This window comes from Melopsittacus undulatus, chromosome 3 (genome assembly GCF_012275295.1).
Source record: "Melopsittacus undulatus isolate bMelUnd1 chromosome 3, bMelUnd1.mat.Z, whole genome shotgun sequence".
NCBI classification, from domain to species: domain Eukaryota; kingdom Metazoa; phylum Chordata; class Aves; order Psittaciformes; family Psittaculidae; genus Melopsittacus; species Melopsittacus undulatus.
In genome coordinates, this window is record NC_047529.1 from 4,184,551 (window position 1) to 4,206,710 (window position 22,160).

The window sequence follows — 22,160 nt, forward strand, 5'->3', positions numbered from 1 at the left end:
GCACGTCAATAATGTGTAAGTCAAGTGGTGATATCCCAAACTGATGAAAAATAGGGTATCAAAAGGTTTGGCTTTTGTTTATTCTGGGGACAGAGCATTTTCCTTGTATCTTTCCATGATGTACAGGTCAATTCTTAAGAACCCTAACAGTTACAAGTAAAAACTCAATGAATGAAGGGTGCTAATGCCCTTTAATCTTATATCATAGAATCGTTAGGGCTGGAAAGGACCTTAAGATCATCCAGTTCCAACCCCCTGCCATAGGCAGGGACACCTCACACTAAACCATGTCATCCAAGGCTCTGTCCAACCTGGACTTGAACACTGCCAGGGATAGAACATTCACAACCTCCTTGGGCAACCCATTCCAGTGCCTCACCACCCTCACAGTAAATAATTTCTTCCTTAGATCCAATCTAAACCTCCCCTGTTTAAGTTTGAACCCTTTACCGCTTGTCCTATCACTACAGTCCCTAATGAAGAGTCCCTCCCCAGCATCCCTATAGGCCCCCTTCAGATACTGGAAGGCTGCTATGAGGTCTCCACACAGCTTCTCTTCTCCAGGCTGAACAGCCCCAACTTTCTCAGCCTGTCTTCATACAGGAGGTGCTGCAGCCCCTGATCACAAGCACAAACCCCTATTTACTCTTTAGCCTTATGCATAGAAAACCCCCTTCAGGATATAAGAAGCCACTTAGTGTTCCTCTCAGTGTTAAATCCCATTCATTTTGAGACGAGCGTACATGTTACTCTCAGTTTTAGAGAGGCTGAGATTCTTCTCACTTAACTGTTTGCCAGCTCAAAGTGTTGGGAATTCTCTTCACTCCTTCAGGGAAAAGGAAATGGTAGCGTTTAGCAACATGGGAAACACCAAAGGAGAAGACTCTGACAAAGATCTGATTCAGGCTGATGAAAAATGCAGTTATCTTGAGACGCTGCTGTTAGATTTCAACAGCGAACACGAAGATGATGGAGCATCTGATAAAGCTGCTGAGCCCAGAAATGTGGATGCCCAGCACACTGCAGATTTCACAGCCACACAGGTAACCAGCTTTCCAATTGCAAAGAGTGGGGTGAGATTTTATCATTCTCCATCAAATAACTGACAGCATTATCAAAAAACAAGTAACTCAGTGATGGAAACAGAAATAGTCATAAAATCTTATGTGAAGTAATGATCAGCTATTGAGGAGGGGCTGTTTGTCCTGCTTAGAAGGAGGACAATAGCTTTGTGATCCAGAAATGATGATTTTCCTCTATCTTTTATGGAATGTGTACAGTAAAGGGTACTCATGGGCTGCTCCTAAAACCTCCAGCCTTAAAATGAATGCTTTAATTGCAAGCTTCGGAGACAGAATATAGAATCACAGAATGGTTCAGGGTGGAAGGGACCTTAAAGCTCCTCCAGCTCCAACCCCTGCTATGGGCAGGGACACCTTCCACTGGAGCAGCTGCTCCAAGCCCGTGTCCAACCTGGCCTTGAACACTGCCAGGGATGGGGCAGCCACAGCTTCTCTGGGCACCCTGTGCCAGCGCCTCAGCACCCTCACAGGGAAGAGCTTCTGCCTTATATCTAACCTGACCTTCCCCTGTTTCAGTTTGAACCCATCACCCCTTGTCCTGTCACTACAGTCCCTAATGAAGAGTCCCTCCCCAGCATCTTGTAGCCCCCTTCAGACTCTGGAAGCCGCTCTGAGCTCTCTATGCAGCCTTCTCTTCTCCATAAAATAGTATAAAATATAAAATACTTATATATAAGTTACACTTTGTAACACCTCACGTTCCTGCCCTCACCGCTTTCTGCCCTACCCGTGCCGTGCTCTCTTGCAGGACTGCTTTCTGACACACAGCCACCAGGACCCAGCTCCTTCCTTCACCCCGCACCCCACAACACCTCCGCCTGAGAAAGACCTGAAAGGAGTGAAGTTCTCCGAAGTGGCCATTATTTTGGAGGCAGAGTCTGAAGACGACGAGTCTGACACTGTGGATGGGCTCTGCACCAGCGCCAGTGCTTGAGGCAGCAAGCGGCTGGGAAGAGCACAGTGCCACTGCTTGGGCTGGCACAGAGTGAGATGAGCAATAGGGATAAGGGGATGCTATCCAGGTGTTGATTCCTTCTGCTCCTCTTGTGGGGCAGGAGGTGGACAAGCAATAACGTAAGCCCTAGGGTTGTAGGGTGGTTGTGATGCCTCACAGAGCATTGATTTCAATGGCGAGACAATAAAACTGCTTCCCCGTGTGCGGCCGTCTCCTTACCTGAGGTGAAGCACAGCTCGGGGCGGGTTCTGCCGCTCCTCTGCACTGACTGCACCTCAGGGTCAGTTTACCCCAAGGAACAAGGGATGGGACAAGAGGAACTGGCCTCAAGCTGCACCAGGGCAGGTTCAGATGGAGCTGAGGAACAATTCCTGCCCCACAGGGCGCTCAGGCATTGGAACAGGCTGCCCAGGGCAGGGCTGCAGGCACCATCCCTGCAAGTGCTCACACACCGTGGAGACGAGGCCTCAGTGCTATGGGTTAGCGGTGGCCTTGGGCTGATCTCAGAGCTTTCCCAACCCGTTGATCCATGACCGGGCCGCTCCTCCCCGTCCCGTCCCGCCCACCTCCCCCGGGGCCGCCTGTTCCGGGCCCGGCCGCCGGCGCTGTGAGGGAGCGGGGCCGTTCCCTGTGCCTGCGTCCCTTCCTTCCCCCCCCCGCGGCCCTGCCTCCTCCTTACTGAGGGCCGGCTGTACCCGTGTGTGTGTGAGGGAAGGGCGGTCCGGCTGTACCCGTGTGTGTGTGCAGGGAAGGGCGGTCCGGCTGTACCCGTGTGTGTGTGCAGGGGAGGGCGGTCCGGTCCGGCTGTACCCGTGTGTGTGCAGAGGAAGGGCGGTGCAGTCCGGCTGTACCCGTGTGTGTGTGCGGTGCGGCTGTACCCGTGTGTGTGTGTGCAGGGGAAGTGCGGCCCGGTCCGGCTGTACCCGTGTGTGTGTGTAGGGAAGGGCGGTGCGGTCCGGTCCGGCTGTACCCGTGTGTGTGTGAGGGAAGGGCGGTGCGGTCCGGTCCGGCTGTACCCGTGTGTGTGTGTAGGGAAGGGCGGTGCGGTCCGGTCCGGCTGTACCCGTGTGTGTGTGAGGGAAGGGCGGTGCGGCCCGGTCCGGCTGTACCCGTGTGTGTGTGTAGGGAAGGGCGGTGCTGTCCGGTCCGGCTGTACCCGTGTGTGTGTGAGGGAAGGGCGGCGCGGCCTCTCCTTCCTCTTCCTCCTGTGAGGAGAGCGGGGGCGGGGAAGGTTCTGGCACGTTCGTTGCGGGCGCGGCTGTGGCAGCGCCATGGCCAAGTGGGGCCAGGGGGACCCGCGGTGGATCGTGGAGGAGCGGGCGGACGGCACCAACGTCAACAACTGGCACTGGTGAGGGGCGGCCTGAGGGGAGCGGGGTGGGGGGAACGGGGACACCGCCATTGGGCTCCCCGTTAACGGCGGCGCTGCCCGGGCCAGGACGGAGCGGGACGCGACCAGCTGGTCCAAGGGCAAGCTGAAGGAGGTGCTGGTGGGGCTGGTGGTGGAGGGCGAGGCCGGACGCTGCGAGATCAGCGAGCTGAAGCACGTGGAGGGGGAAGCGTCCTGCAACAGCCGCAAGGGGAAGCTCATCTTCTTCTACGAGTGGAACCTGCGCCTCAGCTGGAGAGGTACCGGGAGGGTGAGGGGGGCACCGCCATTGCCGGGATGGAGGGCAGGGGTTGGGGTGCCTGCACCCCTGTGCCTTGGTGGGGTTGGGCTGGAGTGGGTCCTGGTCTGGTGCTGGTGTGCTCGGGAAGGGAGCTCTGCTTGGGGATGGGAAAGTGGGAATGTTGTAGGAAGCTGAATCGGGATCAAGGAGCTGCATGGGCCTGAACTTTATGCTTGTGTTTAAGTACTGTCAAAACCCCAGCTTCTCTTTCTCTGACCTTCACTCAGCTTGTTTTGTGCTGCACGTGTATTGTAGGGTTGTTTTAATAGTACTCATAGGGACATGGAAGAGGTTGGAAGGGGCCCTAAAGCTCGTCCTGTTCCAGCCCCTGTCACCGGTAGGGACACCTTCCACTAGAGCAGGTCGCTCCAAGCCCCATCGTTTTGCTTTGCAGGAAGTAAATCTGTTGTGGTGAGATCCGTATTGCTCATAAGAGCCGGCCTGAGCTGTCCTAGTGCCTGCTGTGTGCCTATTGCAGCTGTGCTGGCAGCGGGAGGCAGGAGAACCGAGGAAGTGTGCGTGTGTTCCCAGAAATCCCGTGTCCTTTGCATTGAGGATGATGAATTGCATGAGGAAGAAACATTCAGTGGGAATAAGGAAGCTGCACATCTTGATTATTTGGGATAAAGGGGCTGTGCTGCATCCCCTTGCAACACTGACTGTTGGAGGTTCGTCCTCTGCTGTGCTGGTCCCATGGCATCTGTCTGCAGACTGACCTGATACTGTATCTTTTAGTAGGATCAAGGGTTATATTCGTGTATTAGATGCCTAAAACTTGATGGCAGGCTGCGGACCATCGCTTGTATTGCAGGAAAAGGCAGGAAGAGCTGATAAAAAGAGCCTGCCTGCACAGTAAATTGTGCCTGGATATTGTCGTGTCAAATGACAGCTGTTCCTCCCCAAAATACTGCACTCCTCAGGCCTCAGTTACAGTAGGAGGTGGGAATACCAGGGGCCATCCAGCAATACCAGTGCCCCAGAAGAGTTCAGTAGTCTCTGGATCGGTGTTCGAGGTGATGCTGTTGCAGTGGGTGCTTGTGTTTTGCAGTTCCCTGTTTCGTGGTGCCCTCTCCAATGCAGTTCCTACTGTTTCCTGACTGGAACTTTAATGTTCCTTGGGATGCTGAGGCCAGTGCTCCTGTTGGAACAGACTTGCAATTGAGCTCTGCTCCCACAGTAACAGGGGACTTAAGGAAGTTCCCATTGAGAGTTCTGTTTTAAATGTTACAAGTGTGTTACAACCTAGGAACACACAGTTGTGAGCTAACCATTAGCAGAGAGGAAGGCAAACATTCTCCTCTGCCCTGCAGTTTGTACCAGTGCAGTTTAAATAAGTGAAGCCAGCTTTTTGATGTTGGGTGGTTTAAGTGTTAAACACTGCTTAGTTTGTTGGGTTTATTTCCCTGAGCAGAGCTTAGAAATAGGCAGAAGCAGTATTTGGTTTGTATTTCTATACAGATCCTTTCTGCATTCTTTATCTTCTGCTTGGTCTTTCTGCTTTTCAGAGTGTAACTATAGAGAACTCTGTTTTGATCAGGTGCTTTGCTTAGTGTTGTGGTGAGTGGATAAGGTCTTTGAGAGCTCAGTTTAAAGGAGTTTGCTGCTACACAGTGAAATCCTATAAGAGCAGGGGCCGATGGTTTTCTCTCTTAATCTGATAGTGTTTTCTGGGAGCTCTGAATTAGACATGAGAGTTCAAACTGAACCGCTAAAAACACTAATTGCTGTAATTAGATCCTGCTACAAGTCCTGTGGCATAGCTGGGAGTTCAAGCTATGATTAAGATGTGGGCACATAAGGACAAGATGAAATCTGCAGGCAGTTTGGAAAGGCTAATGCTGGAAAAACATTTCCTGTAGCAATTCAGATGGCAGAGCAGCAAGAAAGTGAGGAACTAAGGGTAATTAATGGCACTAAAGTTGAGCAAAATGGCTCTTCTGCAGTTTGTGTTGTGAGGGTTTTTATGGCTTATTCTCCACTGTGGTGGAAGCCTGGTGCAAACGTGTGTGTCCTTTAAAACCTGGGTATTTCAGCAGTGGGTTCGTAGGTAGGTGTTGCTGAGACATTCGCTTTCACTGTTCATTTTCTGAAGTACTGAATTGGCAGGACACAAAGGAATGATGTATTCTTTGGGCTGTTATTGGAGTCCTGTGGGCTTCCAGCCAACAATGTGATTATTTCCTTAATAAATAGGTAATAGTTCTGTCTACACTGCAGTGATGCTAAAAATGCAGAGCTGTACTCGTGTTCTGCCTAGCTGCTGTTAGCTGACACAGCTTTGCTGTCCAGCACGGTACCATCTGCATTAACCCCTTGGACAAGCAGCCTTTTGAAAGGGAAGAACCCCATCTAGTTACTGGTTTGATGAATTTAAAGTTGTTCTGTGGCCTGTGTCATTTGGGATTCTTTATTGTAAGAATTGGGAAAATTGTGAGTAAAATGAGCTGAGCAGGTGTAAGTCAGGTTTGTGTTCTGTGCCTAAAATCCTGCATACTTGCACTTCCTTCCTGGGGAGAGTAGCTGGGAAGAAGATTTGCTTTGCTATCTGCAAAGGTAGTGTTGTGTGGTTTTCTCTATACTAATCCTGGAGCTGGGAGAAAGCAGTAAAGAGCAAACAGAGATGGATGTGCATGATTTTCTGTATCCTAGAAGTCTTTTACTAGTATAATTGAACTAGTTCACATGGCTTCATACTTGACCCAACAGGTTTGCTTGGAAGACTTGGAGATGCCCAAGAGAGGTCTTTTAGCTTAGCTTCTCCCTGCATGGATGTGGTTGCCTGTGTCTGGGTTAGCAGACTTTGCACAGTGCCCTGTGCTTCATTGGGTCCCAGCTAGGAAGGGATCTTTGCTCCGTGCTCCTCTTGGTGTTAGTAACCATCACGTGCTCTTTGTCTTGCCAAGAAGCATCTGAGCATTTGTTCATGTACTTGCATGTTGGGTTATAGTCATGCATAGGTTACCCCTGTGTGGGTCGTTTCAGGCTAGTAATTAAAAACAGTGGAAGGAGAGTGATGTTAAGCAGTAGCTGGGTCTAAGTAACTCCTTTGAGGCTGAGAGAATCCAAAGAAATATTACACCTCCTTGGTAATTCCCCTTCTGCAGTCATGCTTGACCCTGGGTTGTTGGTATGTTTAGAGTTCTGCAGATAGACTGCTAAAGCTTGTTGTTGTCACAACTAAGCTGGTAAAACAGTATGCAGATAAGTGGATTTGGGGTAGAACTGCATGTTCTGCTGCTGCTTTCTAAAGAGTTCTTGACATGATCTGAATAGTGGATTGATTTAAATAACGAAATGCTTTTGCAACGCCAGGGGAAGAGTCTTGAGTATAAGATTAAAAAACAGCATCAATCCTTAAATTCAGCCTTTTCACTGCCAGGCATGAGGTTAGAAAGTGCAGTGTGGGGTCACATCCCATATCCATGACCAGTCAGTTATGGTGGGCCTTTGCCCAGGAGGATGCAGGAGCAGAGAGTAACTTCTGTGCTTGCAGAGGCTTTCTGGTGTGTGCAGTGATCATAGTAAAGCTGTGAGCAGAAGAGTGAGTGTTGTAAAAAGCCTCCATTACATACCTGTTACACATAGACATGTTGTACAGTAACATGCCTGTATGTTGGAAGCTTTTTGAATATTCAGGACACAGATAAGAGCATTCTGGGAGCATCTAAATAAAGGGCAGACATGTTTAGGGGAGAGGAAGTGACTTTTCCCCCACCCCCTTCTAGATACACATTCTGTGTTGGCAGACACACAACAAGTTGTAAGCATAGCGTATCAGAACAAGGTGAGAGCAGTGGCAGAACCTCTGTGCATGTAATGATCTGGCTGCATCCACCCAGGAACATACAGTCCTGGGAAGAGTTTACTGTGAAACTTTACTGCTGAGTTTACCTTTGAGGCTTTCCGTTGCTGTTCAGTTCCTTTAAACCGCATTCCAGGCAGCTTGCTTCAAGTAACCCTTATGTACAGCTCATTTCCAAGCCTAAAAGTCTTGCTATGGGGGAAATAGTTGTTAATAATGCATTTAAGAATTCGTTATGTTAATACAGGTACAGTGAAAGAGTCTGGTGAGAAACATAAGGGATCTGTTGAAATTCCTAACCTGTCAGAAGAAAATGAGGTAGATGATACAGAGGTAGGTGTGAAATACTGATACGGCTGTATAGGTTCAGAGTTCTTAAATCATTAATCGACATAGAGGCATCATGTTTTGCTTTATCCTGTGATTAAGTGGGGTAATTGCACTTGGAGAGTTTATTTCATGCTTTTGTTTCTTAGGCTAATGACTTATGGCCTCAAATTTACCTGCTAGGAATGTGCACAACTGACCCTGCTAATTATTGTTTGTGACAATGTGTTAACCACAAGCTTGAGAAGAACTTTGCTCGTTGTAGTGTTAAAACACCCAAGCCCTAAGAACTCACGGACCCTCCTTGTTGGTTGTGTAGCAGCAGTCAGTACTGTGGCTTCCACAGGTTCCTCAGCCTTGGCTGTGTAGTAGGCAACTCTGCTTATACTTGATGAACTTGACTAAGCTATTGTGGAGGTGAGATACAGCATTTATTTAAGTCTAAGCCCAAGAGAATGTGGTTTTAGCAAAGGCAGGATAAACTGAGAAGATAATGAAGTTGAAGCTGTTCTCTGAACGTAGCAAACAGAGCCAGAATGCTTTCTTCTGCTGCCAGAACCCAGCAGGCTCATGTTCAAACGCCTCTTAGATCTTGGAATTTTTCTGTTTCTAGATAAATGTTAGCAAAAAGAAAGGGGAAGGTGATGTCCTGAAGGAGCTTATGAGAACTGAAGGAGCCACAAAAGTCAGAGAGGCCTTGAGAGATTATCTGAAAGCACTTAAAACAGGTAAACCAAACCTTTGTGTTAAGGATGGTTTTATGCATCCTTGGTGATACATTGACAGGTCCTTGGGTTTGTATTGGTTTTAATTGCCACCAGCTGACAGAAGTTAATCCTACCAGTCAAAACCATTGCTGCTGTCAGACGTGGCCAGAAGCTTCTGCAGTGACCCAGCCTGGATTGTGTTACACACTGCCCACAGCCATCACTGTCAGCCCTGCAGCCTGACTGGCAAAGCAGAGCCTGACCCTCAGCTTGTTGGTTCTCTGCCAGACTGGTCAGAGCATTGTGGAGATGGTGCAGGACTGAATGGGCAGATGGTAGTAATTTGGGATAACTTTGGAAAACCTGTGTTTTTAGAGATCACTGTTAGGCTCTGGTACTAGTATAAAACATAGAGGTGAGGTGAGGAGGCTGGACTGGATTTGTATGTCCCATTCTGTGCTCCCATTCTAGCAGTCTTTGTTAGGTATCTGAATGCCAGGGTGATTTTTACAGCTCAATTTCATGCTGAAAAGTGCTTTTCTTTATTCCAGAGTTTACCTTGGGAATGATTCTGCCAACAAAAGCTACTGGTGGTCAGGAGCTGGCCACTGAGCGAAAACTAAGTGGGCACACCATGCAAGTACGTTGGCTTTGTGTGTTAAAGCTTAAGTTTACCATCAATGTAGCCCCTCCAGCTTTTGCTATGGTCACAACTGTGTATTCCTGTGGCCACCTGCTAAAGTGAAAGGCTTTGGGGTGGAACTCCCTTCTCACTGCTGTGATCAGGGCCTGCAATACAGAAAGGACCCAGCACAGCTCCTGGGCATGGGCTTGCCAGGGATGGAAGGAATCATAGCATATACGTACCCCTCAGGGCTTTGTTCTGTGATGGTTGTGGCTCCAGTAGGGTGAAGCTGGAATCCACCTGCACAGATCCCTTCCCCCAGGCCAAAGTTAGCTTCAGGTGGCTTTAGAGCAGATCACACGCTTAATTTAGTGAATCCTAATGAATAATACTGTCAAGTAACTATGGAAATACATTGTATGATTGACATCTATTCACAACACAGTATGTTTAAGAATGCACAGGTACCACCACCTTTCCTGTCATGCCAGACTTGTGCTTGACCCTGCATGCATTGACGTGAGTGGTTTTTACTTTGCAGGATTCAGTTTCACCACAGGATATAGTTGGTGTAAAAATCCCAACAGTGAAGATACTTATGAGAGAGATCTTCAACTCTCCAGCAGATGAACTTTACAGCATCTTCACAACTAAGGAAGTAAGTGATGCTTTCAGTGGGCAATGGAAGGTCATGTGGATGCTGTTACAGCTGAATAGTTGTGGAAGCAATAAATGAGCCTCAAGGGCTCAGTAATGGTGCTGCTGTGATCCACAGCTTGCAGGTTAATCAGATTAACTGTTGGATGAGATGATGCTGTTGCTTACAGGGTATGAAACAAAAGAGTGTGAGGTGTCCCTGCCCATGGCAGGGGAGTTGGAACTGGATGATCTTAAGGTCCTTTCTAACCTAAACCATTCTATGATTCAAAAGAGCCTGGGTTGGTATTGGTGAACTTCAAATCACAATCCCAGTGCCTCCAGTGGGAAACAGCACTGGCTCCCAGCAGCTCTCCTGCACCTTCCTGGAGCTGCTGCTAGGTCTCACTCATTCCCAAACCTAGCAACAGCCAGTCATGTCTATGTGTATGGCTCTGTGGGCTTTGTCCATGCCCCTTGCAGGTGCCTACAGCCTGTATTAGTCCTTATATTCACCAGTACATCATTGTCACCTCACTGGGCCCACCACGGAGCTCAGTGTAGTGCTGCATAAAATGAACCACCCACTTAGTGCTTGGTGACTCTTACCTATATTAGTTAATTCCTTCAACTGACCTCCCTTGTCTCACACCACGTGCATTATGGATCAGTACAGAGTTGCAGTGAGGTGACTTGTGCTGTGTTCTGGTTTTGCAGCTGGTACAGAAGTTTTCCAAGTGCCCTGCTGTGATTGAAGCTGAGAAAGGAGGCAAACTGCAGATGTTTGATGGCTCTGTCAGTGGTGAATACACAGAACTGGTAAAAAGTTCCTGCTCTGCACTTTAAATGGAGGGGGGGGGGGGTGGCAGTGGTGCCTTCTTCTCTGAAGTAAAAATGGGAGCATAAGAAGGCTCCTGAGAGCTCAGTTTCTGTAATGAATGTTAAGTTCCTCTTCTTCAAAGCCACAACAATTGCTATTGTGGTGTGTGGCTTTTCTTCCCCATCAAAAGAGCAGGTGCTGACCTGCTCTGGGGTAGAAAACTCAGCACCATCCTCTTCATGAGGGGGGTGAGGAAGCAGTTTAAGGTTTATCTCCCAACTCCCGTATCAGTTATTCTTGTAACTGGATAAAGGATCTCTGTTCCATCTGGGGCTTTTGACAATTGGAGTTTAGCTCCATTTGTGAAACCTCTGAAATCCATTTTCACAGTTGCTGAGCTTAGACTTGGTACCTTACATCCATCCGGATGGCAGGCACTGAGCATCGCTGACAGCTGGACTTGGAGAACTGGATTCTTGGTCTGGCCTAGTAAAATCTGTTGCTGACACCACAAAGGGTCTGGACCACAGACACTGCAGAACTGTTACACCTGAGCTTGGCTTCAGTAGTGACAGCCCATGAGGGAAGTCAGTTACAGTCATCAGTCTTTGCAATTGGATGAGGAACTATTTGGGTGAAACAGCCAAGATCAATGTAAACTCAATGGCTTAGTGCAAACATTGAGCTGGTTTAGGCCAGCCTTCAGCTGACTGAATGCTTACACTGAAGCAGTGCCTCCCTTTGCACATGAGCTGGTGGCAGGCTGTAAATGGTTCTCATGCAGTGCTGGACATTCAGGCAGGCCCAGTTGCTTAGCAGAAAGTCATGGTCAGGCTCTGCCATGCTTATAGATTCCAGAGGTGAAACCATCCCCAATGCCCATTTCAAGGCCTGCAAGAAAACCAGTGTTAGATGTTTAATAAGTGATCAGTCCAGAAAACAGAACAGTGGAAGGCAGGAAGCAGAGACCTTGATGAAAACAGTTTATTTCAAACCCAAACCCCAATCTCTGTGTTACCTATTACATAAACCACCGTTCCTCTCGCTTTTCAGGGGAGAATTAGCACCGACTAGTTGTAAAGTGAATTGTGTCCGATGCTAACAAGGAGACCCTTCTGCTCTTCTTCCAGGTGCCAAGCCAAAGAATTGTCCTGAAGTGGAGGTGTAGAAGCTGGCCCGATGGTGAGTCTGAGGACCTCTGATAGCAGCTCCACTTGGCAGGGAGAAGGAGCAACCACGACCATAGCTGCTGTGGGCTGTGAAAAGAAGCTTTGCCCACAGGCAGAAGCAGACAGGAAATTAGCAACAACAGACATGATCCTTTAAACCCCACTTTACTGAAATGTCTTTTGTTTTCTTCCCCCAGAACATTATGCAGTGGTTGCCTTGAGTTTCAAGGATATGGCTGCTCAAACAGAACTGCAGGTAGAGTGCAAAGGAGTTCCCGTCTCCAGTGAAGACAGCACAAGGCAATGTTGGAAGCAGCAGTATTTTGAAGGAATCCATGTTTTACTCCAGCAGTCCAAGGACACCATGGAATGATGACAGCTCCCTTGTTTTGTTAGGGCATTACTTTTTATACTTTGTTACCATTTGGGTTTTTTTAAAAGAAGTAATTTATTTGTGGGAGGAATAAAGACCCTGTCTGATACTGTACATAATTTAAGCATTATTTATGGATTTTTAGTGAATAAGGAGGCACGTAACGCAGATTCTGGCTATAAACAGCTTTACTGGGGGAAACTGATCTCTCTTCTGCTTGCTTGCAACTAGATCTAAAGTAGTAATGATTCAGCTGCAGTGAAGCACCATCATAGGTAGGTAAGTGACATGAATCAGTAGGAAGCATTTGCTGCTCTTTAATATTCAGTGTATCCAGTGGAAAACCTAAATCCCTCAAGGACACGGGGTTCCCATCAGAGGTGAACTAAAAGAGATTATAAAACTGTTGCTACATTAAATCTTGTAAGAAATGGGAGGGATTTCACTTACAGCATCTCTAAATACTTCTTAAAATGGCTTTAACTGCAAACTGAATTTGTTTCTAACTCTGTAGCCAATTTTAGGGAAAGATCATTACCAATCCGTATTCTGGGTGGTACAACAGTTACCACTGCTAAGTCTGCATGCACGTACTTGACCTCAGCGTGAAATTCCCTTTGGAAGAAACCAACAGTAATAATGCTTTCTCTTTGCAATCCTGTGCCCCTTCCCCTCCAGTCATTTATGGGCCTCTGCAGTGCTGTAGCTCAGATTCAAGTAAGTGTTTGTTGGAGAAACGTGACAGGAGCAAAGCTGGGCTGCTGAAGGTAAAGAATTGTTACTCTTACGTTGAGGTTAGCAAGGAGAACTTAAATGTTTTATAAAAGTGTATGAATTAAGTATGCAATTTGAAACAAATTGACCAAAAAAAGGGCAAAATGGCTTTGGAAAATGTGGTTGACTCAATAAAAGGTTATTTTACGTGCAGTTTGTTTTCTCCATTAACTGATACTGCCAAACTAAATGAGTCTGTGTAGAAGTTAAGTCCTACATACTTCATGTTTACCCTCCAACCTATGGCAGCCTTACCACTCATAACTCCCATCACCCAGGAGCTAATAGAAATGTGCTGCTCTTCCCCCCAGGCAAGGTTTTCCCTGGAAGGTTTGCAGTTATCCCTTTGCACTTCAGTGAGGTTTGTTGTAATAACACAAAGGAACACCCCATAGTGACAAAGCAGATGGACAAACTGGTTCTAAGTGCTGTGTTTCTGGTGTTTCAGGTGTCCAGATAGAGGGTGGAGAACAACCTCTTGAGAAGTGTCCTGTTCTAGCATCTTCCTGCATGCTCAGAATGTAGTAGCCTTTTGTAATAAGCATTTGAGGACAAAGAGCCTAAGAGCTGGAATACAGAAATGATTTAGTCTTGGTTGATGGGAGGAACCTTTAAATAGAACAATCTAGGTTTAAGACAGATGAGGCTGAACAGCTTTTTGTGTAATGACCTCTTTTGTGACAATTCAGTATCTGAGAGTGGGGCTCTTCAATCTAATTGCAGCTATCGTACAGTCCTTGTACGTCTCTGGGATGTATTCCTCGCCAGTTCTCCCTCTTGCCTAAGAAAGCCCTTCCTCCATCGGGTCACACTGCCCATCCCCTGTGTGTTTTACTAAGCCTCAGTTTTCTTGTGTCCCCACAAGCAGGAGCATTCAGCTGCACCAACTGCTGCCTCCTGGTGTTACAGAAGTGACTTACTTGTGTGTCCAGTGTCGCCCCAGGGAACAACGGCAGTGCCTGTTGGGAGGGCCAAGGAGAGGGCAGTGAACCAAGAGGACACAGCTTTAGTGTTCTTGTGCCTGCACAGCTGTAGCTGTGATAACACGTACAACCTTTCTTAGGTTACAACCATGAGGTACCTACCCCACTGGTAAGGCAGCCTGGTGTAAGAAAGGGGCAGCCAGCATCCCAGCCACAAACAGCCCCCAATGGCTGTCGTTGCAGGCAGAGGAACCAGGATCACAGATGTCTTTGTCCTTCCCCAACACCCCACGTGCAGCTGACACCAGTGTTGTGTCGCCCACCTGGAAGTACAAGTTCTGCACACAGTTACTTTGGAATGGAGAAAATCCAAGAGGAGTTCATTTAACTGACAGCAGGAGGGTTCCCAGCACCATCAGCTGTAGCAAACAGGGGCAGTCACCAGCTTACAGAGGCAAAATTCATTCTGAAGTGCTAGAACTCCTTGTAGACTCTCTAATCAGGAAACCCAATAGATGTTTAAACTCCTTTGTTATTCCCAGCCCCTGAGCTGGAGGGAGCAGTTAGAAATCACACATTGATTACTAACAGGCTGACGATAATAATACAATAGGATCATCCATGATGGAATTGCAGTATCATGAATGTAGCTTGTTGTCTAAACAAGTCCCCATGAAGCTCTCCATGCCCTGAAATTCTCCCCAGTATAACAAAGGGGAAAAATGACAGGAGTGGAGACAGATGTAGGGAGATTGTGGGAATGGGTTCAAATTTACTGGAATTCCTGTTTTAAAGAGACGAATGAGCACAGAGCACGTTCCAGGGAGAGCAAACAGTACATGATAAGCAACAGAGCAGAAACAGGAAGAGACAGATAGCTTTGCTTGTGATGTAGTGCTTTTATAAGGTAAGGTTTCCAAAAGGAAAACAAATTAAATGGGAAGGACATGGTTTGTATGACTATAGCCAGGAACCAGTACAGAGGATGGTCTCAACTGTCTTGAGTGCAGGAGCAGGGCCTGGATGCTGGGGACTGCACAGGGAGAGGAGAAAGTATTCTAAAAGCTGAATTGTGAAGGGGTTAAAAGGGAGGTGGGAATTCCGGGAGGAAATGCACAATCAGGTGAGAGGTGAGATGAGCCATGGAGCAGAATGAGAGCTTTAAGGGATGAGGATGTCGGTTAAAGATGGGGATAAAAAAGCATTCTGGCATGCAAAGGGAATACAGATCAGAAAATGATTTAAAGAAGGAAAATACTGTGGAAGAAATGGGTCACTTCCAGAGCATAGAACACAGGGACCCAGAGGAAGATAAAGCAGCAGGGGCAGACAGGGGTAGGGAAGAGGAGATGTGTAGTGGGGAAAATTCCCAGTAAAAGCTGCAGGAATACTGCAGGGGGACAATGGGAAGGTGATGTGATGGAGGTGCAGGAAGGACAGTTACACTGCTGTAAGCCTGGCACTGGTGTGTAAGCAACACATAGAACAGGTGTTATTAAATTCAGTCAGTTGAGACCTACAGGATAAGTAATTCCAGCTCACAACGTGCTCCATTCCTGCTTGTAACATTTGCTCCAGCTTTCTGAAGGAGCTGCTGGCCTAATGTATCTTAGATGTGTCTTAACTGTGTAAAGGTGCTTGGCTTAAGGAGCCACCACATCCCAACACCCCACAACCCTTAGACATCACATGGAACTGTAACTTTCAAGAGTCCTTGGTAATGGAAAATCATTATAAATGGACTTCTGCTGGCATTCCAAATGCCTCCAGACACCCGTGTTTGTGAGAACATAATTGACAATACAATATAACTACTGACAGCATTGGCGAATGGCATATATGGGTCTGCAGGAGCAAACACAGGCCCAGGTCAGTGATCAGATGAACATCAAAGTGCTGATGCTCACCTGGGAGCACAGGAGAGCAAGAAGGATGCAACACATAAATACTGTTTGTACTTGGCACACTTCACACAGGGGGGTTGAAATAATGAGAAAGAAACATCACAAAAGACAGAATTCCTTGCTTTAATACCAGAATTAGGGTGTGATGGCATCCCCTATGTGAAGATAAAGCTAACAAAGGGCACTATCCAACAACATCCCAAGGATCAGATGCACGTTTTTAACAGGAGTAATTGAGATTACTCACCCAAGGGTCAGAATGGTGCTCCAGCTCTTGGAGGTGCATCCTGAAGGTCTCTTCCTACGCACATCTTAATCCAACCACAAATAGCAGGCTTGGTAGAAGCCGACAGATGAACTCTGCTACTTGCTGGGGAGATGCTTTGAGTTATTTCTCTGAAGTCACAATCTATGGAGAAGCTGATCAGAAACAGTAATAAAATTACTCCTAAAGGGAGTGAAACCATAATTACTTCATGTCTGAATAGTAAGACCAACTTAAGCACTCACCAGCATCAATACAGTGTCTAACTGCAGGAGTGAAAGTGCTGATGGAGGGGAATTATAGAGTGTAAACTTTAAAGACAAATTATTGCTTGTAGAAGGTTAAAAATACCGAGAGTAGATTCATGGAGAGTAAGAGGAGCCACAAAAGCATCACATAATAGAATCGTGGAGAAGCAAATGATGCTCAACTACATTAAATGGTAGAATGAAGGAATTTGGAAGAAAAAAGGCCCAGATAGATGCATCATGAAGACAATAGAGAAACAAATGAGCTAAGCAACTGGAAAATGAAGCTGAAAATGGAGTTTAATCAGATATTAAAACCAGTATCATTGACAGTCTGAAAAGTCACATAGGAAATAATGGATATTGCTCGGAAATCACAGGAGGAAGTGGGACAGGGAGAGATGATAAAGTCATTCCAGCATTCGAAGGGTGCAGAAGCCATCAAGAAAGCAACAGCCAGAGGGAGCAGGCCCCTGGGCAGCAGGTGGAGGGGACAAGGAAGCAAATCTATGGATGGTGCAGGAATAAAACACGGCTAACACAGGTCAGAGTTAGGGAAATGAGAAGTTCCATTGGCTTCTGCACCTCTTCGTGTTCCAACAAGGGGGAGAAAGTCAACAACCACCAGGCCCTCTCGACTGTGAGACTGAACATCCATGCAAAGTAAACCAGAAGCTTTACATCGGTTATATACAACTGATCATCATCGCTCCTCTCTGCAGCCGTTTCAGTGAGCACGTTGTCTTTGCTGGGAAATCCAAAGACTGAAGCCACATATTATCCACAAATGAAAAGTCATCACAATCAGTTTAATGAAGTGCACAGAATAGCAATTGATCATGTCAATAAAAATAAAACAATTAATTTTACATCAAGTGTGCTTTATTTCCTCCACAGGTATTCTGTTAAATAAAGCACCATATATATACTGCCAGGCCACAGCTAAAGAGGATTCTTTACAGAATCAAATTTCTTGTGGTTGTTTAGTATACAAGTAAACTTAATTTTTGATAATAAGAACCACAGCGATCTGAGGCAATCTGCCTCTATTATAAGGTACAAAACTGGCACAGAGGACACCATATTATACACAGTAAAAATGCCATAAGTTTAAATTACATCATCCAGAGCCAGGAGGCCCTGTTCTCCCAGACAGCCAATATTAAATGAAAGCCACTACAGTGAACTCTTAATTACATAAAACATACCCATTATCTGATTGCCCTTTAAGAAAGTGTACGGTAGATGCAAAAGAAAACAGAAAAATCAAATGGAAACAGAAGAAAAACCAACCCAAAACTTGAGTTCTGCCTGACCAAGAAGGAAGCGTAATAAATCTATCTTGCCATTCAAGCAGAGAGCACTGGACAAACTGAAGCACAAAACCAGAAATAAGCAAAACTTATACAAACAGCGTTTTTTGGGGGTGGAGGGGAAGGAAGGAAGGAGAGAAAAATAAAAGAAAGACTTAAAAGCAGACATGCTCCATCTAATGTCAAGAAGCAGCTTGGTTTCCTTTTCCAGATATCCTTGTGACCACGTGAATCGTAGACTCAATGGTCCTACACAGGATGTCTAAAATGTCATGCTGCGGCATGTGACTGAAGAGTCCTCTGGAATGGCCACAGCTGATTGATAAACCAGTTTCGGGGTCCTGGGATGGTAAGGCTTGACCATCACAGCCTCTCAGCTCTGCGAGGTCGGATAAAACCGCTGAAATGGACGTGGAGGGGAACTCCGAGTCCTCCTCGGCTCCAATGGGATCCTTGGAAGTCTGCAGGTCTTTAAACTCTTTGCATTCCTCAAACTGACCGTTTCCTGCCTGCTCGTCCACGTGCTGCGGCCGCGTCGCTAACAGGATGTCTTCGGAAAACGAAGATGGAACTTCCATTCTGTACTCCTTGACAGAACTGTTCTCGGGGGAAGGAGGGTCTTGCTCAGTGCCCGGGTCGATGATGGAAGAGTCCCGTGTCTCGTTATCCGAAGTGCTCGTCGGGGTCAAGGCCTCCCGGGGTTCAGTTTTAATGTCACTGATACAGCTGTCTACAGTGTGCTCCTCGTCGCTGCTCACCCGCCGCCGCTTCACAGGAGTGGCTCCTTCATCATCTGCAAGGAACAGGGAAAGCTGCTTAGGGAAAGGACATGGAGCTGTTGGAACAAGTCCAGAGGAGGCCATGAGGATGATCAGGGGCTGGAGCATCTCCTGTATGGAGACAGGCTGAGAAAGTTGGGGCTGTTCAACCTGGAGAAGAGAAGGCTGCATGGAGACCTCATAGCAGCTTCCAGTATCTGAAGGGGCCTACAGGGATGCTGGGGACGACTCTTCATTAGGGACTGTAGTGATAGGACAAGGGGTAATGGGTTCAAACTTAAACAGGGGAAGTTTAGATTGGATATAAGGAAGAAATTCTTTACTGTAAGGGTGGTGAGGCACTGGAATGGGTTGCCCAGGGAGGTTGTGAATGCTCCATCCCTGGCAGTGTTCAAGGCCAGGTTGGATGAAGCCTTGGGTGCCATGGTTTAGTGTGAGGTGTCCCTGCCCATGGCAGGGGGTTGGAACTGGATGATCTTAAGGTCCTTTCCAACCCAAACCATTCTACGACTCTATGTTTTTCATGCCATATATACACCCAAATGTATTACATTTTTAGGCATGGTTTTCCCTAGTATTTTAGTTCCATAATAAAATAATACTTCTTGTGTAGCACTGGGGATTGAAGCCAATAAATGGCCCAATCTACTGTGGTAAGAAAACAGCGTGCACATTCATCTTGTGAAACGTTGTAAAACCTTAGTCTGAGTGACATTTACAAGAGAAAGCAAACCTTTAGTTTTCCTTTCTTTGGCTTCTTGCTCTTGTAGTGAGTTCCTCTGTTGCTGACAAGTTCTACATTTGCTTAAAAGCTCTTGTAAGGTTGGAATCAGGGCTGAGTTGAGCTGTTTGGGAGTGTGCACTGAAAGCAGCAAGGCAAGTGCTCGGAGGTCCTAGAAAACAGAAGCAAACCAATTTCACCAGCCTTATTTCAAACCCATGTTCAATTAATCCTACACCCAGGGACCTGTGCAATGAGCAGAAGCTTCATGTTCTGAACATCCAAAACATCAGGTTCTAAATATACTTAACACTACTGAAATTTCCCACTCGTTACTAATGTGCTGACTTTAAGGTAGATCTGCCCTGATAGACAATAGTGTGCTGCTTAATGCAGGATGAAACCTGCTGCTGGGTTAGGATGTTTCTACCATTAACTATCTTATTGGCAGGGGTCACATTTCCCACCAGACAGGTGAGGGTAACAACAGCCTCTTTGATCAGAGCTTGGCACATGGCACTGAGGAGTTTCCAAGGGCAAACACGCTGTCTCCTAATCCATGCCAACACTTGAAGGGCTTAGGAAAGACTCACCCCATTTAAAGTAGAGCTTGCTTTGGAAATTTCAACTCTCTGGTTGCTGAAGTCAGATTCTAGGCTTTGATACTGATTAATTAGGTTTGTAATTAGAGTGTTGATTAAGTTGGCACAGTTTGCTTCAGAAAACACCTGCCCCTGGACCTGTGAAAAGAATGCACATTGTTTAAACCGCAACAAACACTGGAATGCATTCCTTGAAATAGGAATGATTGTTAATAGCCACGTACCTTGAGAAGGAAGTGGGTCAGGAAGGTGTACACAATGTTGTTGTTAAGAAAGGTCCTTTCATCCATCAGAATGCATTTTATATACTCTGCAAAAACCGGGTCTTCACAGAGGAGCTTCACACAGTTCTTGGACATCGGGGACTGGTGAAGAGACAGAGAGGAGGTGGCAAAGTCATCCCAGCACTGTGGTATTGGACTGTTCTTACTGATAACTGTATTTCAGGTCAATCAGGTACCGGTACATGGTACAAGTTAATTGCTGTCAGTTACTATTTCACATTGTCCTTTATGACATTTGTTCTGTGGGAATGCCAGTTTATCACAGTCAGGATGTATGTGAAGGGCCAGCGTCTCATCTGAGAGCCAGCATGCACTGGGCACACAGTGATGTCCAGACTTGGAGAGCTCCCAGTCTTTATTTCATCAGATTGGTGTTTAAGCTACATAAAAAGCTGGGAGCTCACCGAGGCAGGATGCAGCAGCTTTTGTGCACAGACCACACATAACCAATGTTACACTGTGGGAAGGTGCTCCCTCAGTTTCTGTAGGGCCCAGGTTTTATTCCGTGACAGAAAGCATCAGCAGAGGTATTTCCTATTCCAAATACTGCTAGTTGGAATAATTAAACAATACCCACTAGTTACAGGTTGTTCTGTTTCCCATTCATTGTACTTTGCCTGTTTCCATTCCATTAGCTCTCAAACTCACTGACTCTTACCTGAGTCTGACAAAGCTCAGTCCAAAGCTTGGGGAATAGCGCAAGGTGAAGTGGCAAACCTTCATATGCAACTAGCACACCTGCAATTTTAGGAGAAAATAAGATAGCCTGTGAGAATTCACTTGGAGATACTCACCTCTTGGTAGCAGCAGTACCAAGGCACTGTTATCAGTTCATAAGGCCACATTCTAAGCAGTTTTTACAAGCAGAAAGACCCAGTGTGTGTATGTGAAGTTTTTATAGGGCATTTAGTAAGTCGAGGTATCCCTTCATTATCCTATGAAGTGTAAAAAGCTGAAGAGCTGGCTTTAGTTCTGGGTTTGTCATCAGGTTATTACTGCCTGACAGTTTCACCTGGTCACTACAGAACGTAAAGGTTTTAAATGGTAGGGGGTTGGAACTGGATGATCTTAAGGTCCTTTCTAACCCAAACCATTCTATGATTCTGATAGCTTTTTTGTTTAAAACAGCATGTAAAAGGGCAATCTTCTTTACTAGCCCTATCACCGCTGTTATCTTTAACACAACCTATAGGAAGTATTAATAACGCTAGAGTGACAACCAGAAGAGCCTGACACACAATGAGCAGACGGATGGTTCAGGGGATCAAAAGAACGTTGCTACTATCACTGCTCTTTGGGCAAGATTAATTTTGCCTAGAAGTGGTATTTAATCATAGCCAACAGCTTCTACAGGCAGAGTAAACAAAAGCAGCAGGTATTTGCAGGAGGTGGTTCATTCTGCTTGAGCTATTTAAGCATCAGAAGACTGAGTTTCTCTTGGAAGCAATCTCCATCTCTCCACAGAGATCAGAGGAAGGTCTGGCTATTCAGCTACTTTTTAGACAACTGAAGTGAGATGTTTCCCAGTGTCTGTGTCCCTGTAGTAACTGTCTGTGTGGCACTGGGGTCTGTGCCTCTGCACTTACCATGCTGGGTAACTCGGCTCATCCTGGGTCTGCGGTGGAAGGAGTTTAAACCCCCCATACTATGCCTCTGGAGTAGCACATGGATGTAATAGGCCAACTCAAGGCAGGATGTGGTGCTTGCAGAGCCAGCTGAATGGCTGGAGTCATCAGATAAAGCCACAAATGCCTTGTTCACACCCCAAAACCAGGTTTACATTGTGACAGGAGGAAACCCAAATACTGGCAGTCTCTACTGGCAGAGCTGAAACAAGTATTGGGTACAAACTACAAGACTGAATGGTTATAACTGTAAGTGAATGCTGTGATGGTTCAAAAAACTATGGGGTAAAATCAACCCAACTTGGTATGAACAGAACCAGCATCGTCTGGATGATCATGTACATCCCTGGACGGGCTGCCAATAAGTGCCATTAATTGCATGTCACTGTTGAGGATTCAGGATCTGCTCCAAAGCCACTTAAACTGCCAGCTAAAAACCAATGCAGCTTCAGTGAGCCCTGTATTAACCTCTACATGTGGAAGGAGGCTGAATTCTCACTAGTTGCCTCAGCTCCTCTCTGGACAGTCATGCAGGTAAGACTGTAAGTACATCATA

General features: G+C 46.6%; 2 protein-coding genes across 2 annotated transcripts in view; one reads left to right on the forward strand and one right to left on the reverse strand.

Moving 5' to 3' along the window:
* The first annotated feature begins 3,165 nt into the window (after positions 1-3,165).
* LOC101878894 (activator of HSP90 ATPase homolog 2) lies at positions 3,166-13,093 on the forward strand. The gene is made up of 9 exons (XM_005143790.3): positions 3,166-3,388; positions 3,476-3,666; positions 7,757-7,842; positions 8,450-8,564; positions 9,095-9,183; positions 9,710-9,826; positions 10,522-10,623; positions 11,755-11,806; positions 11,991-13,093. Exons 1-9 carry the CDS (start codon positions 3,309-3,311, stop codon positions 12,164-12,166), a joined length of 1,008 nt encoding a protein of 335 aa, XP_005143847.2. The 5' UTR covers positions 3,166-3,308; the 3' UTR covers positions 12,167-13,093.
* A 3,469-nt stretch (positions 13,094-16,562) lies between these two features.
* Positions 16,563-22,160, reverse strand: part of USP34 (ubiquitin specific peptidase 34) — a 134,632-nt gene continuing 129,034 nt past the window's right edge. The window contains exons 76-80 of the mRNA XM_034060303.1: positions 20,638-20,717; positions 19,920-20,060; positions 19,687-19,833; positions 19,106-19,265; positions 16,563-18,386 (exon numbers count right to left, since the gene is read on the reverse strand). Of these exons, the coding sequence (XP_033916194.1) occupies positions 17,776-18,386; positions 19,106-19,265; positions 19,687-19,833; positions 19,920-20,060; positions 20,638-20,717 (1,139 nt within the window). The 3' untranslated portion in view covers positions 16,563-17,775. The remainder of the gene's footprint in view (positions 18,387-19,105; positions 19,266-19,686; positions 19,834-19,919; positions 20,061-20,637; positions 20,718-22,160) is intronic.